The sequence below is a fragment of the Microchirus variegatus genome (genome assembly GCF_963457635.1).
Source record: "Microchirus variegatus genome assembly, chromosome: 2".
Taxonomy (NCBI): domain Eukaryota; kingdom Metazoa; phylum Chordata; class Actinopteri; order Pleuronectiformes; family Soleidae; genus Microchirus; species Microchirus variegatus.
This window is the reverse complement of record NC_139803.1, coordinates 7,202,567-7,222,845: the sequence shown is the minus strand read 5'-3', so window position 1 is coordinate 7,222,845 and position 20,279 is coordinate 7,202,567. Positions and strand designations below refer to the sequence as shown.

At 40.0% G+C, this 20,279-nt stretch overlaps 2 protein-coding genes across 2 annotated transcripts; one reads left to right on the top strand and one right to left on the bottom strand.

Moving 5' to 3' along the window:
* Positions 1 to 1,766: 1,766 nt before the first annotated feature.
* Positions 1,767 to 8,094, top strand: slc22a21 (solute carrier family 22 member 21; the record flags this gene model as incomplete). The annotated part of the gene is made up of 9 exons (XM_083910473.1): positions 1,767 to 2,162; positions 2,463 to 2,566; positions 3,469 to 3,623; positions 3,726 to 3,897; positions 4,952 to 5,078; positions 5,436 to 5,533; positions 6,268 to 6,482; positions 6,558 to 6,740; positions 7,955 to 8,094. 9 exons carry the CDS (start codon positions 1,767 to 1,769, stop codon positions 8,092 to 8,094), a joined length of 1,590 nt encoding a protein of 529 aa, XP_083766599.1.
* A 1,936-nt stretch (positions 8,095 to 10,030) lies between these two features.
* LOC310944665 (solute carrier family 22 member 4-like) lies at positions 10,031 to 18,921 on the bottom strand (the record flags this gene model as incomplete). Its single annotated transcript, XM_083910472.1, has 11 exons — positions 10,031 to 10,115; positions 10,387 to 10,522; positions 10,614 to 10,796; positions 11,370 to 11,584; positions 11,772 to 11,872; positions 13,172 to 13,298; positions 15,691 to 15,862; positions 15,973 to 16,127; positions 16,613 to 16,716; positions 17,132 to 17,314; positions 18,715 to 18,921. 11 exons carry the CDS (start codon positions 18,919 to 18,921, stop codon positions 10,031 to 10,033), a joined length of 1,668 nt encoding a protein of 555 aa, XP_083766598.1.
* Between the last annotated feature and the right edge of the window lie 1,358 nt (positions 18,922 to 20,279).

Genomic DNA, 20,279 nt, shown 5'->3' with positions numbered 1-20,279 from the left:
CTGAAATAAATAAACTAGACTAAAACAAACTACAGACCTGCAGAGGACCCTAAAGAGATTCACAGAAAGGGGAGAGGTGATTTCCCTTAAATCAAACAATCCAAAAATAGGAAGATGTGGCCCAAATACATAAAAAGGAAATATTTTCAGCCTGATTTTCTTTCACCACTTGACTTGTTTATGACAAATTGATTGACATGTAGGCATCCTCCCTCCTCCTGAGGCAGCAGTGTGACACCTAGTGGTGTCGCACACACACAAACTGAGCCATGGTGAGCTTCAGGTGACTCCCTGTTCCATCCTGAATTGTGTGACTTTTATTGAGCAGCAACGAACTAAAGGTTTGCATCTAAATTTCCAAAACGTAGTGGTAACCCAGTCTGCTGCTGCTGCTACACAGACGTTAGAATAAAGCCTTAAAATCGACCGTATGTACAGAAAAGCAAGACTTTTAGGTAGCTCTTCATGTCAAATCACAACTTCCTTTCATGAAGATGAAAAGGAATCTTTCAGTTGGAGGTACAGGATGCTGAGCTGTGAATCTCGAGTGATTAGTGTGACAAGATTAGAGCATATCTCCTGTTTTTTTGTTTTTTTATCAGTGTGGACAATAAGACTCAACTGATCAAAGTCCACCGACTTGTGACTGTGAGTGATTCACTCGCCACCACCAGACTTATGGATTCAGGCTGGAGTGGAAGTCAAGACGCTGACATGCTGCTTTAGCTTCATAATTGGGGGGTGAGTTGGTAACTGTAGGTCTCTCAAAAGTGGATAAGGAGCTTAAACTAAACTATGTTATATCATGTGACTATGGAACATCAGTTTAGAGCAGATGTCAACATTCATAATAACACACAAAGGAGTCAATACTTAAACTAAAATCCAGGCCATAAAAAGAGATAATAAAATAATAGCACATGTAACATGTTAATAACTGCATAATAATAAACTACATAATAAACCTGTTACTTGGAAATGATGTGAGGGGAGAAGGTTTAGTCTAAGGTTGGTTTAGGTCAAATCTGAAGGCTTTTAACCCCTCAGAAACAAACACTTAAGGCTCCTCCTTCACACGCAGTAATAATAATAATAATAATAATAATAATAATATCGCACATCCCTCAGATAAATAATTCAGTTGACAAAATTTCCAGCCCCCCGATCATTAACCGTGGCTTTTTACAAGCATCAGCCGAGGAAGTCATACTCTACAATCTATAATCACAGAGTGAGTGAATGTGATGACATGTAGAGCACATGAACACACACACTTAAGATAACTTACTACGATGCACTCCAACAACACAACCATGAGTACACTTAAAATACAGTAATAATAGCATGATAAGAGGCAACTATGGAGATATGACTGCAGAAAAAGACCCCCCCTTCATGGCACTGCGTTGTTCATTGACAAAAAGGGTTGGTTCCAAGTTAATGAGCAAATGAATCACGAAAGATAAAGTGTGTAGTCATGCATGTACACATTTTTTTTTTTTTTTTAAATAAAAGTGAGGCTGTGGGGGCTTTTTCCTTCCCCATCTGTGTGCGGCACTGGACACAAGTGTTCTGAGATGACAGCCTGGAGATCTCTGGTGATTGTAAAGTGAATGAAAGTCCACTGCTTTGATCTTTGACATTAACTCTGAGTCTATACTGGAGCAAGTGCAAATTGCTTTGGGGGGAGAAAAAGAAAAGTGCGTTTCAAACACCCACTGCAAGTCCTTCATCCGTGTCTTGGGTCAACTCTTTTACGCACGAGTATGGTCGACTATGAAGCGGACACGGCGTTCCTCGGAGACTGGGGCCGTTTCCAGCGGCAGGTGTTCTTTCTCCTCTGCGTGACCGTCGTCCCCAACGGCTACACCGGCGTCGCCATCGTGTTCGTCGCGGACACGCCGGCGCACCGCTGCGCGCTGCCGGCGCACGCCAACCTAACCGCGGCGTGGAGGAACAGCAGCATCCCGCTGGAAGAGGGCGAGAGCGGCGCGCTGGTGCCCAGCAAGTGCCGCCGATACAAACTGGACGACATACTGGCGTACTCGGAGAGCGGTTTAATGCCCGGCGTTGATGTCAATTTGACGAATGTGCCAGAAGAAGGCTGTTTGGACGGCTGGGAGTATGACCGCAGCGTTTACGCGTCTACTATCATAACTGAGGTTTGTGTAGTTTGCACCTGCAGAGATCCCAGTTGCTGCCATGGTGATACAGACTTAAAATTCTCTATAAACACTGACATATTGACATTTTCTTGTCTGTCGTTTTGATTTTTGACATACGAATTACTTATTAAACATGCATAATACTCATTATAGCCCGTTTATTTATCTGTTGGAATGGACTACGATCATTAAATTTTATTAGCAATGCTTCACAGAAAAGTAAAAACCAAGTGCAAATAAAGTGCTCAACAAGAACAAAACTATATGTATACTGCACAATAAGAGAATGTGTTTCAGTGGGACCTGGTGTGTGATAATGGGTGGAAGAACCCACTGACTACCTCCATCTTCTTCTGTGGACTTCTCGCTGGTTCCATCATTTCAGGCCAGCTCTCTGACAGGTGATGCTCCAACAGTTAATAAAACCTAAGGTTAATCTGTAAGTGTCCGTGAGTTTGCTCGTATCTACTTTAACCTTTGCAACCTCTGCATGCCCTCGTTCCTGAGCTCATCAGGAATGTCAAACTATCAGTCAACTATTAGATGTTTCAGATGTTAACATGTGTAGAGACTTTGTATCATAGGGAACAGGTCACAATAAGTAACATAAATAACATTTTACAGGGCTCAAGCCCTGTAAAATGTTATTTCTTTTTAGCTTTAACACTGCTGTGAATTCAGGATTATGTACTGTTTGTCCCAGGTTTTTTTACCAGGAATATGTGGGATAAAAGAAGAGGATATTTTTTGGTCGTATGTCAAATTTTTTCAATAAATCTTCTTAAAGCTCTGTGATGCACTGGTGACCTGTCTGGGGTGTACCCGTCCTCCTTTTGCCCTTTGTCAGCTGGGTTTGGCGCCAGTGCTCTGTTTCAGTTATGGACCTTTTGTGTTTTTCTTGTGCAAGCTCTTTTCCACTCACCACACAATAATATGTGAAGTCCATGACGATCTGTGTCAAAGAGAGCTCCTGCTGGGTCCATGGTGGTTTGGCTCGCTCTGAAATTATGCAGACAAGAGTGAGGATGCACACGCAGAGATTAAATGAAGAAGAAGTTTTTTGGGTTTTTTTAAGTGAACAAAAACAACATGAGGGCAGGACACAGCAAAGCAAAATCCAAAAGAAAAACAATGACAATAACCACTAAAAAATGAAAATCAGAAACAGCTTTTTGTGTGTATATTAGACAAGCAGCTTCCCCCTAACTTTCTCTGCTCATGTTTACCTGTCTGTATACATTTAATTATGCAGCCGTACATTCAAAAATTTGACATAAAACTTTCTATTGTGTCCTTTTCCCAGGTATGGGAGGAAAATTGTCCTGTTTGCGAACATCGCGCTCCCAACTCTGTGCACACTCCTGCAGGTCTTCGCTCAGTCATGGGTCGTGTTCTGTGTGTTGCACTTTTTTGTTGGCATGGGACACATCTCCAACTATGTGACTGCATTTGTGTTAGGTATCACTGTCTGATTCCCACACCTGTTGCATACTTGTTTATGGCACTACCAAAAAAAGACTATGTAACAAAATATTTGTATTGTTGTTCTCCTGTATTCAGGAATGGAGACTTTAAGCCCACGTGTGCGGACTATATACGCCACCGTGGGCACAAACCTGTTCTTCGTTTCAGGCTACATGCTGCTGCCACTGTGTGCTTTCTTCTTCAGAGACTGGAGGATGCTTCTCATTGTCCTCTCAGTGCCTTGTTTCCTCTATCTGCCTCTCTGGTGGTAGGTAGGTGTGTGTTTGCATGTGTGTGTGTGTGGATAAGTGTGTATTTGCGTCTGTTTTTAGTGTCCCGAGGCCCACCCAACTGAGCTACAGTGAATAATAGTGGAATACAGCACTAAACATGAAATAATATAGTGATTAAACAGCAGAATATGGGCCACACGACTGTAAACCTATTTTAAATGTGACAAACACAGCTCAAACAATAACTTTAATCAATTTATACATATCAAACTATGTACAGCACTGCATTTCCAGAGCTAACGGTACGACACTTTAGTCAGAACACAACATAGACCTCGAATGGATTCTGAGGTTATTTACTTCAAAATAACTACACCAAAGCACCCGAGAGACAAAAAACAAAGAATAAAGACAACAGAAAACGCTTCACCAAATAACTGAAGTAAAACTGTCTCTTACCTTTGATATTTCTCCATCAAAAGTTGATATTACAGCGAAAACGCCGCTCTATCCGTTCAAACGGACTTCCTGTGTTACACTCAAACAATTCCGGCCGTTTGTAACGGACATTAGGACCCTGGGGGAAACGTTCCAGTCTCCATTTGCAGCAGCCTGTCCCAGCGTTCGTTTTTGGAATGGGAAATATAATAGAAGTCCAATTGAAACTTTGAAACAAAGCCATAAACTGTTTAATTGAACTTATAGTGATAAAAAAATAAAAAAATAAAAAGTTTTGTACATGAGAAAATACAAATGGCACAGATTGTACCAAATGAGACCTCTCGTCTGCTCTTTCTGCACTAAAACTTCTCTAATTTTGTTTTGCATCAGCCTATGCAATATTATCACATATCGTACTACTACTTTTGAGCTGCAGCTGCATCATTCCAAAGAGATACTCATCCTGAAAGTCCTTTACTATTATGACACCCAAATTATTCAAATAGACATAGATATTTAACTCCTTTCATTATGAGCGTGCAAAATAGGCTTAATAAATCCTGGGTGTATCTGCATATTTTTGTGTGAACAAGGCTTTATCATTATTTAGACATGCACATGCTCTTTTTCCTCACCGTCCTCTCTCAGGTTCATCCCAGAGTCTCCTCGGTGGCTGCTCTCTCAGGGAAGAGTGGAAGAGGCTGAGGCCATAGTGAGAGAAGCTGCTCACAAGAACAACATAGAGCCTCCACCTGTCATATTTAATCCTTCAGAGGTGAGAACTCAATGAAAACGTGCTTATACTCTATGAGATATGACTGCATGAACACAAATGTCTTGTTACAACTTACTGGGGGAAGAGAGTGGGGATTTTAAGGTGTTTTCCTCAATTTTATAGTAGTAGTATTTCACACTTCAGTATATTACACGACTGTGTTAAAACAACAATAACATCTCTTTCTCAACCTCATCACCCAGGGGTCTCAAACTCTAACGACTTAAGGGCCAATAAGTGTCCTGTAAAAAGAAAAAAACATAACCCCTTAATCCATGTGAGGAATAGAATGAACCTTGTGTCCCATATGGACGATCTGTGTCCGTCTGTTATTCCACGTGCTCGGCTGCCCCACAGAAAGACAGCGAGCCTCAGAAGAAGACGGCGTACAACATCTGCGACCTGTTAAAGTCGCGAAACATCCGCAGGACTTCTCTCATGCTGTGGCTGGTCTGGTGAGTCCCCCGCTGTCCTATCTCTGACCTCCACATTCAGCACAGTGACCCTGCACACACAGCTATGCACACACATTATACACGTATGCAGTGTTCACGCGTCACCTCCACGACACGTCAGCCTTCGTTTCACTAACCACAAATAATGACCTGTCAGACGCTGTGAAGCCTGCGACTCCAGATCAAAAAAAATCAGACGTTATCCAAGTGCACAGCGTGTTTTGTCCAGTGTTCACTTTACGTACAGATGCAGCTTAGGTTAGTGTCTTTGTCACAAGAAAAGGTGACATTTATTCTTAAATAAATAAAGTCCTGAGAACTTTTTAACTGTACAATCAATTTATATTTTTATAAAATTGAATGGACATGCATAAAAAGCTATTTTTACACTGTCTGCTTGAGTGATGTACACTTGTTCTTAGTCTGTTTACATGTTTTCAGTGACAGAACACTTACTTTTATGTTGTCATGGAAAATATGTCATATATACAGTAGATAACATTTAGCTTGAACTATTTTTGTCCACCAAGTAAATAATATTTACTTTTACGTCTGGTCTTATATTATTCTTATTATATTATGGATTCTATATAATTTTCATAGAGTCACAAAAATGTCTAGCAGAATTGGACAAATTGTAGTTTCCAGACAGAGTATTAAGTATTAAAGTATAAGTCAAACAAGTCTATACTTCTGCACATCTAACCCTTCTTTCTAAAACACTGTCCCCACAGGACCAGCCTGTCTGTCGCCTACTCTGGCCTTTCCTTGAACACGGCGAACCTTCACGGCAACGCGTACTTCAACTGCTTCCTGTCTGCTCTGGTGGAGCTGCCGGCTAACTTCTTGTCGTGGGCTCTGTTTCGCTGGTGTTCGAGGCGACTGAGCGTCTCCTCCACTCTCTTCACCGGCGGAGCGCTGCTGCTCTTCACGCAGCTCATACCAACAGGTGTGACGACGTTCCAAAAAACCCTGTTTGAATTCTAACTTGAACAGCTCATAATGTAACCTTATTATTTTCCAGACCAGGTCGCTCTTGCCATAATGTTTGAGATGACAGGGAAGTTCGCGGTGGCGACTGCGTATTCCTTTGTGTACGCCTACACGGCAGAGCTTTACCCAACTGTGCTGAGGAACACAGCGTTTGGCGCCTGCTCCATGGCCTGCAGAATAGGCAGCATCACTGCTCCATACTTCATTTACTTAAGTAAGCATCCCTGTATCTCTGTCTTTAGTCCACACAACATGTTTATTTTGTGATCATTGAACATTGAAGTCGCTCTCTTAGCACTTTCACACTGGCACGGTTTGGGTTCTAGTTCCACTTGGAACCAGGGTCACTAAGGGTGACCGTGCCAGTGTGAAAGGGGCTACAGAGGATACACAGATTATGACCTAATGAAAAATCTGGGGAAACATTGTGCTTGCTTCTATCCAGAGGATTGAGTTTTGTCACAAGGACATTTTTTAACTTTGCATGTTTGATGCATTTGAAAAGTAGTAGCACCAGTGTGCGAAATATCCATTAATAATTGGGGGGGGGGGGGGGGTCCCCATCTCCCATTTGTTGTGCAATACTGTTTCAACACCCCAGGTGCCACCCTGCAGTATTGGCTATCTTCCCTGTCAGATGTGGGCTTGTGTGGGCCTTTTCCACAACGCCATTTGGAAAGCAATTATTAAAACATTAAAATACACAATTAGAAATAAAACAATTCCCATTTTGTCTGGTTAAAAAGGATAAGAAAGAATGCAAAGTGTATTATGTATGTAGATCATATATGTAAAACTGAAATTACAAAAATCTTTAGGAAAAAAACATGCTTTCCAATTACACTGTAACATGTTTAGACCCCCCTCAAATTTTGCATTTGAGGCTTTCAGGGGGTCTTGAGTGTTAATCAGGGGGTCTAACCCCCCCCAGACCCCCCTGTTTTTCGCACAGTGAGTAGCACCATGTTTGTAGCTGCACTGTTCCTCTCTGCCTGAGTTGGGGCACTATGCCCAGTTTATTTCCAGTTGTGCGCCCTCTGCTAGCGTAAATTATAACTGCACCCAGTATGTGACATTCAGAGACAAAGACGCAAACAAAGTGTTGATCATTGACTTCCCTAGTGTGATAACTATTCTTTAATAGAGCTTTAATTTAAAAAAAATAATAATAAAGTAACAGAGACTAGGATTACTGGTTCAGTATGGAAAGCTTTTGCAGAATGGCACTCCCTATTCTAGTGAATGAAATAATTTATATGCAGCGTGAACAAACGCTATCCTTGCACTAGACGTCTTTCTCTATTCACAAAGGAAGCAGACTTAATTAGCACTCAGATGGAATAGTCCAGTCTGGTTTCTGATACGATTTATTGGGACTAGATTTACGGAGTCACTTAAAAAGTCTCTTCTTCTCATGCGCTGCCACAGGAACCTATTCGACTTCACTGCCTTACATCTTCATGGGAAGCATCACAACCGTGTCGGCGTTGCTGAGCCTCCTGCTGCCTGAGAGCTATGGAATGCCTTTGCCGGACACCATCGCTCACATGCAGAAGTTCGCCGGGTAAGATGCACAGGGTTTTCCTGCAGACTATAAATTTGCACAAGGCCATTGTGTTACATTGGCTTAACCAGTTCTGGTTCAAAGTTAAACCACGATCTAAACTATTAACACATTTAAAAGATTCTCTTATTATCTCAATGAACATGTGCCAGATTAGATAACATATATCTATATGTGTGTGTGTTTTTTTTAAATATAGGTGTGTTCAGAAGACACCGCAAACACTCACGGAAACAGACAACGAAGAAAGTCCTTCCAGTGGATTCTTGAACAAGGAGCGGGACTTGTATCCAGTCTCTCCGCACACTTCTTCTAAATGCTCAAAAGCCGGTTATTGCGTCGCTCTACGAGACACGAACCAAGGAAGCTGAGGAACATAAGAACATGTCATTAAAATGTCTGGAAGGAAAATGTGAGTTTCTCTTGAGACGACGCAATCAGAAAGAAGCGTAAATCTCATTCAAAATGCGGCATGCGATACTAAAAGCCTCCAAGCACAACATTTGCATGGAATATTTAATGAAATAAATATGCTGTGGTGTGGTTTTAATGGATTGTTCATTGTTGTTCATGCAATACATTTGTAAAGCACCACACAAAAAAAGAAAGAAAGAAAAATGATTATATTTTGAAATATAATTTTTTTTTTATTATTATTACTATTATTTTTATTATTATTATTGAAGTCCTTCATGTGAATGATGTTTTGAACAGTCAAAAACAGTCGTGATGGTACTGGTTTTGCTTGCATGTAAACAGAATGACCTTTTGTCACAGTCTTCTTGTGTAAACATCTCGTCAACTGAACAAAGACACAAAAAAAATCATCAAAGCAAAAAGTAATGAACTTGACACAACATTTGACTACAGTTGCTGATGCAAAGACAGTGTGTATATATATAAATTCTCAGCACCAGAGGGGTTTAAAAATACAACAAAGACAGTGAATTAAAAGAACGGTAAAGAACCCTGATAATATATATATTCTTGTACTGAGTAAAATCTACCACCAGGGGGGGCTGGTGTTAGAGGAGGTCAAGTAAAGACCAGTCCTGGCTGCATAAAAAGACATAAAGAGAAAGATTTCCCTTTGTGAACACATGAGGATTTCATGTAATACTCTGAGACTCTGAGAGATCACAAGCAAATGAGTAAACAACGCTGAACCACACATACATGTGTTACCCGTATAGTGAACTACTTTAAATCCTTATTACTCAGACATATATATATAACTCTGGTGGAGAGCCACCATTTTGATCCAGCATTCTACAGAATGAGTAGTAGCTTAACTGCAGTAAAGGCATATACGTATAATCCAGAATAATCCAGAAAAACAAAACAAACACAAAGCCCTTTGTGACCGAGCTGCAACATTTCTTGACCTAAGTAATTTGACCTTACTCTGTAAGCAGTGCCGTAACGTAAGAAAGTACAAATACTTACTCATGTATCTGTACTTTACTTTGGTATTGTAACTATTACTCCATGAGAAAACTACCTAATGAAATCAGAAGAAGAGTTCGTCTTGATGAGCTGCTCCACGCGATAGTTTTGCCATTCACACGCTTCAGCGTGGGGTTAAGTGTCTTTGCTCAAGGACACATATAGACTTAGGAATTGAACCCACAACCTTCCCAGTTGAATGACAGCTCGCCGTACCACCGTACCACTCGCTACCATGTCTCAATCCTTACTCCACTCCACTTTTACTTGTACTTCTAAGCTGAAGTACATTTTTATATCAGAAAATTACTGAAGTACAGTAAAAGTACTTAAAAAAGACTTTTACTTAAGTAAGATTATAAAAAAGTGACTTCAACTTCTACCAAAGTCATTTTCTGGTAACATACTTTTACTCAAGTATCACCTTTTAGGTACTTTATACAAGGCTGCCTGTCGGTTGCCATAAATAACGTAGTGTATATAGTGATTTGGCACTAAACACTGTAGGCATTATTTGACTGTTTGGACTCTCTTTGGGTTCCGTTCTTTTCCCCCTCATTGACGCACGGACACTTCATCCTGTTGTAAAGACAAACAGAAGAAAAAAAACAGATGAGTTTTACACCTTCAGGTCTCTTTAGCTGCTAAATACTAAGTCAATTTTGATTGTGTGCAGAGTGTAACACATTTAACAATGTTTTTTTTTCCTTCATAAACTGCTCCCGGCTTTGGCTAAAGTTCCATTTGTGTAACACAAATTAACAAAAGGTATATACGCTCTTAAAGGGTATCCTGGTGTTATTAAATGTATCAGCCCACTACAATAGTTCAGTATAGTATGCAAAAATACCTTTTTCTTTTTTGCATCTGTTCAAAGTTTTCTGGTAGGGGTTTTCCAAACGTTTCTGGGAGGAAGAAGGCAGCCAAGGCCGATACAACAGACAGAGTCCCCAGCATAATATAAGGAAGGTACTTGAACCATAATCCTAAAAAAAAAAAAGCAGAAGAGCGCGTTTGGATTGGAGAAAATACTGTTTTTGTTTCTTCTATATGTGCATTTAAAGTCCATGTACTCACTCATCTTTAACATAAACGGTGCAATACAGCTTCCCATTCTGGAAACCGTTCCAGTTGTCCCTGTTGCGGTGTTCCTGAGTGGTGTCGGGTAAAGCTCAGCTGTGTAGGCAAACATCAGGGCGATACCGCAGGTAAACCCGAATTTACCAAACATGGACAGGGTAAGAGACACATATGAAAGATCTAAAAACCATAAGGAAGGAAAATCAGTTTAAGTAACAGAATAGAAACGCATACAGTGGGAAAACAACGACATCTGGTGGCTTTAACATGTACAGCAGCCAAAATACTATTCCTCTCATCTGATTCCACCATCACAAATGAAGCTGTAATATTTAAGCCATTTTTTTAAAAACATTTTTTTTAAACCAGTAAGGATTGAAGCCAGACATCAGTCATGTGATAATGTGATAACACAGTGGCTCTGGTCTCATTTGTATGTAAAGGACAGAACAAGAACACTTTGGCGACTGGTCGGGCCTCCTGGGGGCCCAAATATAAGTATTAAAATGATTAAAAAGTTGATTTTGCATAATATGGGACCTTTAAATAACATTTAATGTCATAAGCCGCCTCGCTTTAGTATTGTAAATGTTGCTGTCGTTGCACTTCCTGTGTAGTGAACGAGATCTAAACAGCCCTAAAACAGAGAAACACAGAGATATGTGCAGCCGATAGGCATTGTGTTGACTCACTTGACACTGGTTTAATGTCACTGACATTTTTGATAAATTTGGCGTTTATTTATGAGCTTACTTTGGGGCACCAGCTGAATGAGAAACAACGGCACCGCTCCGATGACCAAGGAGCCCACGACAGATAGCCGCCGCTGTAAATACAGCAGAGCGAGCCAGCTGAAGGTGTACGCGGGGAACTCTACAGCTGCCGAGATGAAGCAGCTGATGAAGGGGTCAGTGTGGAGCTGCGGCGTGTCATAGGAGAGGCCAAAGTATCCAGCGGTTATAGTGAACCTAAAGCAGAGACGGTCGATTAACCTTAAATGATAAATACCCACAGCATTTTGCTCATTTCCTAATTTTACTGCCTCTAAAATATGACAGTGCAATCACTTTTACCTTTTGGTAGCTATCCATTAAATGTATCAATGCACTGAGAATAACAATAATAATAAAAAATTGTGATAAAGTAAATACTTACGACACCAAGCTGACAATGATTGTTGTGCCTCGGACTTCGCTCTTCAGCAGATCAAAGACATTGTATTTTTCCTTTATCACGTCTGTCTTTGTCTCAGTACACTGCAAAACACAAGGAGCCAAACAGAAGATTGTTTTAATTATAATAAGTACAAAATACTTAAATCGGACCGAGACCGGAAGTTCCTATTAACGATGTTGTTTAGTGTGTATCTGCGTCATTACCTTGTTTATGAAGCCCTGAAGGTTCTAAACAAACAGTTCAGCCACTGCTGAGAACGCTGTGTTTATTGTTATCTCGGGCTCAGCGAGATCTCTGAAAATCCCGTAATAGTTACGTAAACAGCGGTTCTCCTGAACAGGCGATCGCCCTGCTCCGGGCACATCCGGTTGCGTACATTGAACCGCAGAAGAAGAATAACGTCCGCTGTGGAGGTGTTTCACGAGCGACAGTGTCTTCTGACTCTGGGTCTGACTCCAGGTCAAAGTCATAAAAGGGTCTGTGGCGGGGAGTCGTGACGAAGCTATTTTTAAACACTGTTAAAACAATGTTTTGATAATGAGGAGCAGTGCATCCACCGTTCCAGAGGGGGGAGCTGCACTTCTGAGAGCGGGTGTGCTGAATTGTACTGGCCAATCACAAGACTGTCTTCTGTGGGTGAAAGTTCACTCTGAAACATCGCGGCTGACGAACAGCGTCAGAAAAGAGGATTTCAATCGACAGCAACTAGGAGGTTTTTGACCATAAAAAAAGTTAATATATGTAAGTTGACTAACATATATGTGCAACAGGACCACTCTATGTGACCTTTAATAATGTAAATCAGACATGAATAAATATGTGGGTTATAACAAATTATAAGAGCTCGAGGGCCCTGCTTAATACTTACCCAAGGTATGTCTTAATTGTCTTAGAATTAGGTAAAGAGGAACTCAGCACAAGTACAAACACCAACCTGTGCACTAAAACAAAGCCTATGAATCAATGCCACACACACATGTGTGATTGTGTAATGCTTGGAGCTGTACCATATCAACAGTTCTCCAAGGACTGGAATACACCAAGGAGATGCTCTGCTGCGGTAGCAACAGAAGAGCAACAGAAGAGGGCAGCAGTGATAGATGTAGTGAAGAAAAAGGAACACGAGAAGCTTGAGGAAATTACCAAGGGCTGAGAGAGAGAGAGAGAGGAGCTAGAGAAGATGTGGGAAGTAAAATGTGGCAAATGTGGTGTACAAAGAGTGGATCAAACACATTCCAGGAATAACATCTGAGAACTCTGTCCAGATGAGAACAGTCCTTTAGAACACATGTGCCAAGATACTGCACAGAAGCCTCCCAGGCCTCTGGGGCCAGTGGAGAATTACATATTATATATGGTTTAAGTCAGAGTCAACTCACACAGCCTTCTTCAAAGATGGTCGCAGGTGTCTGACGTTTGTTCCATTTCGCAGCCTTCTTCACGATGGCTTCAGCCTCTTCCACTCTTCCCTGAGAGAGCAGCCACCGGGGAGACTCTGGGACTAACCTACACACACACACACACACACACACACATATACAGAGTGATTAAGTCAATAATAACCTAAAATACATCTCATAGGAAAATGTATCAGGTCTTAAAATGTACATTTTATTAATTCATATAGCTGCAGTCAATTTTCTATGCAAATATTAGTGGATTCAGTGTTCAAGTTCAAACCTACCTTTTCAAACCTCTTCACACATTCTGCACTAACATGCAACTGAACTGAACTACAAAACACTAAATTGGTATTGTATTATAGAATTACATAAATGTGTAATGAAGAATCAAAAAACTGCAGAATAAAAATGAAAAACGCCAAAACGTTGATATCATTCTGCAGCACGAGTATTTCCTCATCACTCAATCAAATTGCAATTGTTTCAGACAAGGCGTGTTCACCTTTCAGTGCTCCTTTGTGTTTTGCAGGTGGTGGAATGTTGTAAAGTGTATAAAGCAGCTGAAGATTTCTGTAAGTCACACCCCTGCACGTTGTAATAAAAACTTCACTTCTTATTTGCATGTCACCTCATGTGCGTGTGAAAGCATGTGCAAAGCCTCTCCCCACATTCATGAACACAGATGGCTCCATTTTCACTCCCTTTTTTATCTGGGCACAGCAGAAACGCACCTGTCACCTGCCCAGAGAAGAGACATGGTAGGGACATACCAGAGGGTATTAAAAATCTATTCAACCTCAAATCAAAATGATTATTATCCGTAGGTGTTCACACTGCACAGATCTGTCACAGACGCACCCATGGTTAAACACTGTGGGAATAAAAACAACGTATATAAACATGCTGGGTGTGTGTGTGTGTATATGTTTATAGTAGCGCTGTCAAAATTAACGCATTAACGCAGGATGATTAATTTGTGGAATAAACGCGTTAATTTTTTTTAACGTATTAACGCACTTTCTCACTTTAATCGCGCTACGAGTAGACGTGCAGTTTATGAACAGGCAAGACAGGCAACTGCTTGGGGCCCCGAGCCGATAGGGGGGCTCCCGACACTCGGACCTTAATGCATCAGTGAGCAGCCGCATCCCCGTCTCCCTTAAACAACAATGGTTGATTTGCAATGACATCTCAGTAGGACACCCCTAACGGGGCCCCACGTCTCCTCACGTTAACCTGTGTGAAGCTGAAGGAAAGTGAAGAGGAGTTATCAATCAGGAAGTTAGAAGAGGAAGAAAAAAGAGAGGATGAAGAAAAAAGAAAGAAAGACACACAGTTGTAAGTGGCGCTGCTGGCGCAGATAATGATATAATCATAACATTAACAGTCACTGTCTAACTAACGGGGACACAGACAGCAGCTAACATTAGCGTCAGAATGCTAGCTGACGCTAACGCTAACTAGTAGAAGCAGTGCTTCTCCTGCTGTGGATTTAGTACCCCCAAGAAAACTATATAACTTCTATACTTTATATTTTGTTTATAATGTGAGTTATTTAGAGTGCAATGTGTAGTTTAAAAAAAAAGTTTTTTCAAAGTTATTTACAGTATTTTATTTTTTCTATTTATTTATATTGTCTTATAATGTGGGTTCTTTACAATGTAATGTTTATTTTTTAATAAGTTTGTATAGGTTTTTACAAGTTATTTACAGTATTTTATTGTTCTTTACATTTATATTTTCACATACTTTACGTATCTCTCTGTTCCTACAACAATATAAAGAGAAAATGTGAATTTTTCTGGCATATTTACGAATGGTAATTAATCGGGATTAATCGTGATTAATCCACAGCTACCCTGTGATTAATCTGATTAACAATGTTAATCTTTTGACAGCCCTAGTTTATAGATCACATTTTAAGGCTTTACAAAATGCATTTTTTCGTGTTCTTATGTGTTGTTTAGTCAAAGTTATGATTAATTCTTTATCGCAAACAAAAATGTATGAGTATGGTTCCTTGCAGTACTTTTTGCTCAGATTGCCTATAGGTTATGCTGATAAAAATGATATAAAACACTATACACTCTTATAGCATCTGTATGTATGTTTTAATATAGTCATTGAAAAAGCAGTATACACGCTTTCTGTTCTAAGGGTTAAAGATCTGACAAACTGTTGTGAACGCGCCAAAAGCCAATGACTTATAACTTTGATAAGCAGGTTCCAAACTGAGTGATGGTTAGTTAAGTTAGTGGTTGAACTACCTACTTTAAAAGTAATGCTGTTCAGTTAAAAAGACTTGGTGTGTTTTCTTACAACAGCAGCAGTTCTAGTTCCCGAAGATGTGGTTTGTGAATAGAGACTGCTCAGCTGTGTTTCAGTTTAGGTAAGAGAGCAGGACAACTAAGTTAGACCTCTAACGCCAAGACTGTGAGAGCCTCCTTCATGACAGGTAAACACGACATAGGCTTTCTTGCAGCAGTGCAACATACCACCAAGCGGGTAGGTAGGCGCCGCTAACCACAGCCAAGGCCAACATGAGATGTCTCCAGTCCCTGATGAAGTAAGCGAAGAGGGGCAGCATCATGTAGCCAGTAGCAAAGCCAAAACATACGCCCAACGAGGAGAAAAGCACTCGCACTTTTTCAGTGAAGATCTCAGCTCCTGCACACAAAGACAAAGAAACACAGTGACATGGATGTAGGATGAGGGCAAACATAGTTATTTATTACTGCGGTCATTCAACAACAACAAAAAAAGAAGCTAATATTCACCCAGCACGAGAGCGGCCACAAAGTTGGAGATCTGCCCCAAACCATTGATGAAGAGCAAGATGGTGAACATAAGCCATGAATTAGAGTAGACCTGAGCAAAGCTGCAAACCGTCTGGAGTATTATGGTTGCAAAAAGAACCGGTTTTCTTCCAAATCTACAGAGACGTTAAATAGAACAAGAATACATGAATTAAATTACTAAAGTAAATAGTAAAATCAGCCCTAATATAGAACGGAAGCCTCAAAGTCCTAACAAATTACAGCCACATATTGCTGCGTTAAAATGTATTTAAATACATTTAAATAAGCAAAATGTGATATTTTTTATTTCTGCTGCATGAATAAACCTGGACAATGTCTGCATGTTTTAGTCAAGTCAGTTGTATTAATACAGCATAATTGTAACAGCTCAAGTTAAGAGTGGCAAGAGTTTCAGTAAAATGACGCATAATACTTTTTATTATGCACATATTTTCCCAGGGATCAAGAGAGTATATGTGATTCGGACGTAATAGAGAAGAAGTGTTCAACATCACACTGACGAACAGGTTTCAAACACACGTGCAGATTTTGATCTGCATGTGTGTTTGAAACCTGTTTGTGTTGTTTTTATTTTACATGAAGGCGGTTGTTTTCGTACCTGTCTGAGAGCTGTCCTGACACAAATGACCCACACAGACTTCCCAGGAAGAAAACTGAGGCTGTGAAGGGCTGCTTCCACTCATCACCACACACCAGGTCAAACTGCAATAAAAATGAATATTAAAATAATAAAAAAACACAATGGTGTTTATGTGTGTCATTCAGTTGCTCACTATTTTTCTCACTCAACAAGGAAGTGTAATGCAATCCAATTGTGCAACACTCAAAAAAGAGAGAAAAAAGCAGGCATGCCTTACTAAACAGAACCAGAGGAACTTGCAGTTACACAAAATCATCAAAGTTAATTGCAGTTTATGATTACGGGTCTATAGTTTCCAAAGAAACAGCTTGACATCATCGGTGTTTGGCTTACAGACTCAATAACACTGAACAAACAGATGTTTCAAATCCTGTGTAGCGGAGACATACTGAAGAAAATACACAAACAGGCTGTTACTGAGGATAATGTAGGCTGAAAAGGGGATAAATGAGGCTCAGACACACACACACCGCTCACCTCAGAGACTATGTTGGATTGGTAGATGTCCGTGTTGTAGATCCAGCCATCCACACAGGCCTCCTGCTCCAGGTCCGTCAGGTTGACATCCTTGCCAGGAACGAGTCCCTGAGCGGAAAGATTCTGGACCACATCCAGCCTGAATCTGCTACATCTGCTCAGCTCCGGTTTCCCGTTCACCACCTCACAACCACACAAGCGTCATTAATTTACAAGCACAGCCCGTCAGCAATCAAAACCACAAATGTGTATGGAAAACTATTAAAAATGTAAGCAAGAGACTATCCGGATTAACCTTGATGTGCAAGTATCAAGCACTGATGGGGTCATACAGTTTATCAACTAATTACCATATTAAAATGCAAAGTTAAAACCTCATCTATTTACGCCATAGTTTAATAGTCAAATCAAACCAAATCAAATCAAATATCTCGTGGCGTTATTCCGAGAGAAGATATTTAACTTTGACATTTAACTAGACAAATAAAAAACAGTTTTTTTATTTTATTTTTTATTTTGAACAATTAACTAAGTTAAAATAGGGTGATGATGAAGTGAATCGACTATTTTGATGATCGATGAATCGGTTTGAGTGTTTTTCTAATAATAAAAGCAAGTTTCTCTTGACTTTTCAGCTTCTGAAATGTGAATATTTTCTGGTTTCTTTGCTCCATATAACAAAGATGTCATTAAAACTGAATCATGTTGGACATTTGAGAAACATCATCATCATCATCATCATCATCTCCAGGTTTGAGAACATGTTCTGACATTTTATGGACCAAACAACTAATCGATTAATCGAGACAATAATCAACAGATTATTCAACTATGGAAATAGCAGTAGCAGTTACAGCCCTAATATCGTGATACATGCATAACAGAAAAAGTGTAAACATTTTAATTACAGTTTGTATTCACACAGTCCTAGCTTACTGCATACATGTTAGTAGCATGGTACACGAGAAGCTTCACGAAAAAACGACATTATAGCAGAGGTACCGCGTGTTTATCTGCGGAAAGGCATATTCTGGCAACTTTTCCTTGAGTATTCACATCACCGTCACAGCTAAAAATAGTGGTGCAAACCCCTAATTTATAAGTAAATAGGAATTATAATGGGTTTGGTAATTATTAGTAATAATTAATAATTACCGACATTATTAGTAATAACTAATAATTAATAATTACCAGATGTTTTGCGTTTCGGCTTTTCTTCACAGCCGGCAAACAGCCGGCAGGGCAGCGGCAGAAACCGTGTTTACGTTTTAACCAATCATATGTCAGACACGTTTGATTGACACCGCGTTCAGCAAATGAGCTGTTAGACCTCAGGGATTTTGGAACCAATGCTGCGTTCAATTCAACTCCAAAAAGTAGGAGAAAGGAGATATTAAAACTTTTACTGTAGTAATCAATTAATAATTGATCAGCTGTATCATCTAAATACACGAAATATACGTGGTAACTAATATTTCAGTATTGAATCATCCTATTATGTACTTTTAAATAGTTCACCACATAATCACATCACTTTCCTTCCGGAGAATGCTACAAAATGTATGATAAAAGCTCCTTCTCACCTTGATTGGGATGATGTTTTTTTGCCAGTCCTCCGTGAGGTTGACGTCATGTATCCGGCAGTGGTGACTCGGTATGTCCGTGAGGAAGACGAGGTTGAAGGCGCCGAAACCATTGGGGACGATGCTGGCGCTGAGCAGGAAGAAGACCAGCTTTTGGAAACGTCCCCATTGTCCCAGAAAGGCGATGCTGTCCTCATAGTACTTCATAATAGTCAAAGAGGCGTCTTCGTCGTCCTCTGACACCAGTTGCTGCTTGTGTCAGTCGTCGTCATGCTCGCCTACTTTTAAAACATCGCCGGGTTTGTGTCTTTACAGAGGAAGAAATGTCCTGGAGGAATAAGATCTTTCTCCCCGCCCCTCCGCCCTCATCGTGTACGAGTCTTCCTTTGCCAGGTGCTGTGTGTTTTACACAGTATTGTATATCATCAAGGGTGTGGACGGTGGTGAGGAGGAGGAGGAGGAGGAGAAGTCCCCAACAATCTCTGGACAAAGCCAGGCTGTCCCCACATGACAGCGCATCTCTGAATCACGCCCTTGTTTAGCATACTTTTTTTTAAAAAATTATTATTATTAACTATTACTGTGCTGTAGTCCATCTGCTTCAAGTTTTGTCACGTGAGCAGGGGAGGGGTGGGGACAGTGATCATGTGGGCGAGGACATTTAATTAAATGCAAAAAGAGTTCAAATATATGGAAGAGTATTATGGCCATGTGTATTAAAAAAAAAAAAATAGCATGAATTCTGAGGGAAAAGTCAGATTTTTTAGATTAAAGTGAGACATTTTAATCTCAGAATTCTGACTTCTTTTTCCTCATAAGTCTGAACTGTTTCTTTAATCTCAGAATTCTGAACTTTTTAATCTCACAATTCTGTTTTCACATAATTCTGACTTTAATCTCCGAACTCTGACTTTTTCCCCCAGGACACTGACTTTTTTCAGAATTCTGAACTGTTTCTTTAATCTCACAATTTTTATGTTAATCTCAGAATTCTGAACTTTTTCTTTAATCTCAGAATTCGGAACTTTACTTTAATCTCACAATTCTGACTCTTTTCACATAATTCTGATTTTAATCTCAGAATTTTTTTCCCACAGAATTCTGAGCTTTTTGTTTAATCTCAGAATTCTGACCATTTTCCCTCAGAATTATGAACTGTTTCTTTAATCTCACAATTCTGAACTTTTTCTTTAATCTCACAATTCTGACTGTTTTCACCTAGTTCAAATTGTTAGGGTTTGCACTTTCAAAAGCAGACAGACTGTGGTTCATCACAGTTGTGTTGTGACCTAAAAAAGCTTTTCCGTGAACCCTGCAGACAGTTTTTAGCCTCACTCACTCGGGAGACAGATAGTTGGCACAGGATAAATGGCTTTTCAAATTTTATTTTGTGATTTATTCTAACACCCACATTCCTTTTGGCAACACTATTACTTACTGTATGTAGTCATCTCAATTTAATATATTTGAATATAAGCAGAACATTGAGTTTCTGTATATGAGATGTTATATGAGACTACAATGTGAACTGCCATAACATTAACCTTAAAAAAACCTGCTAAACG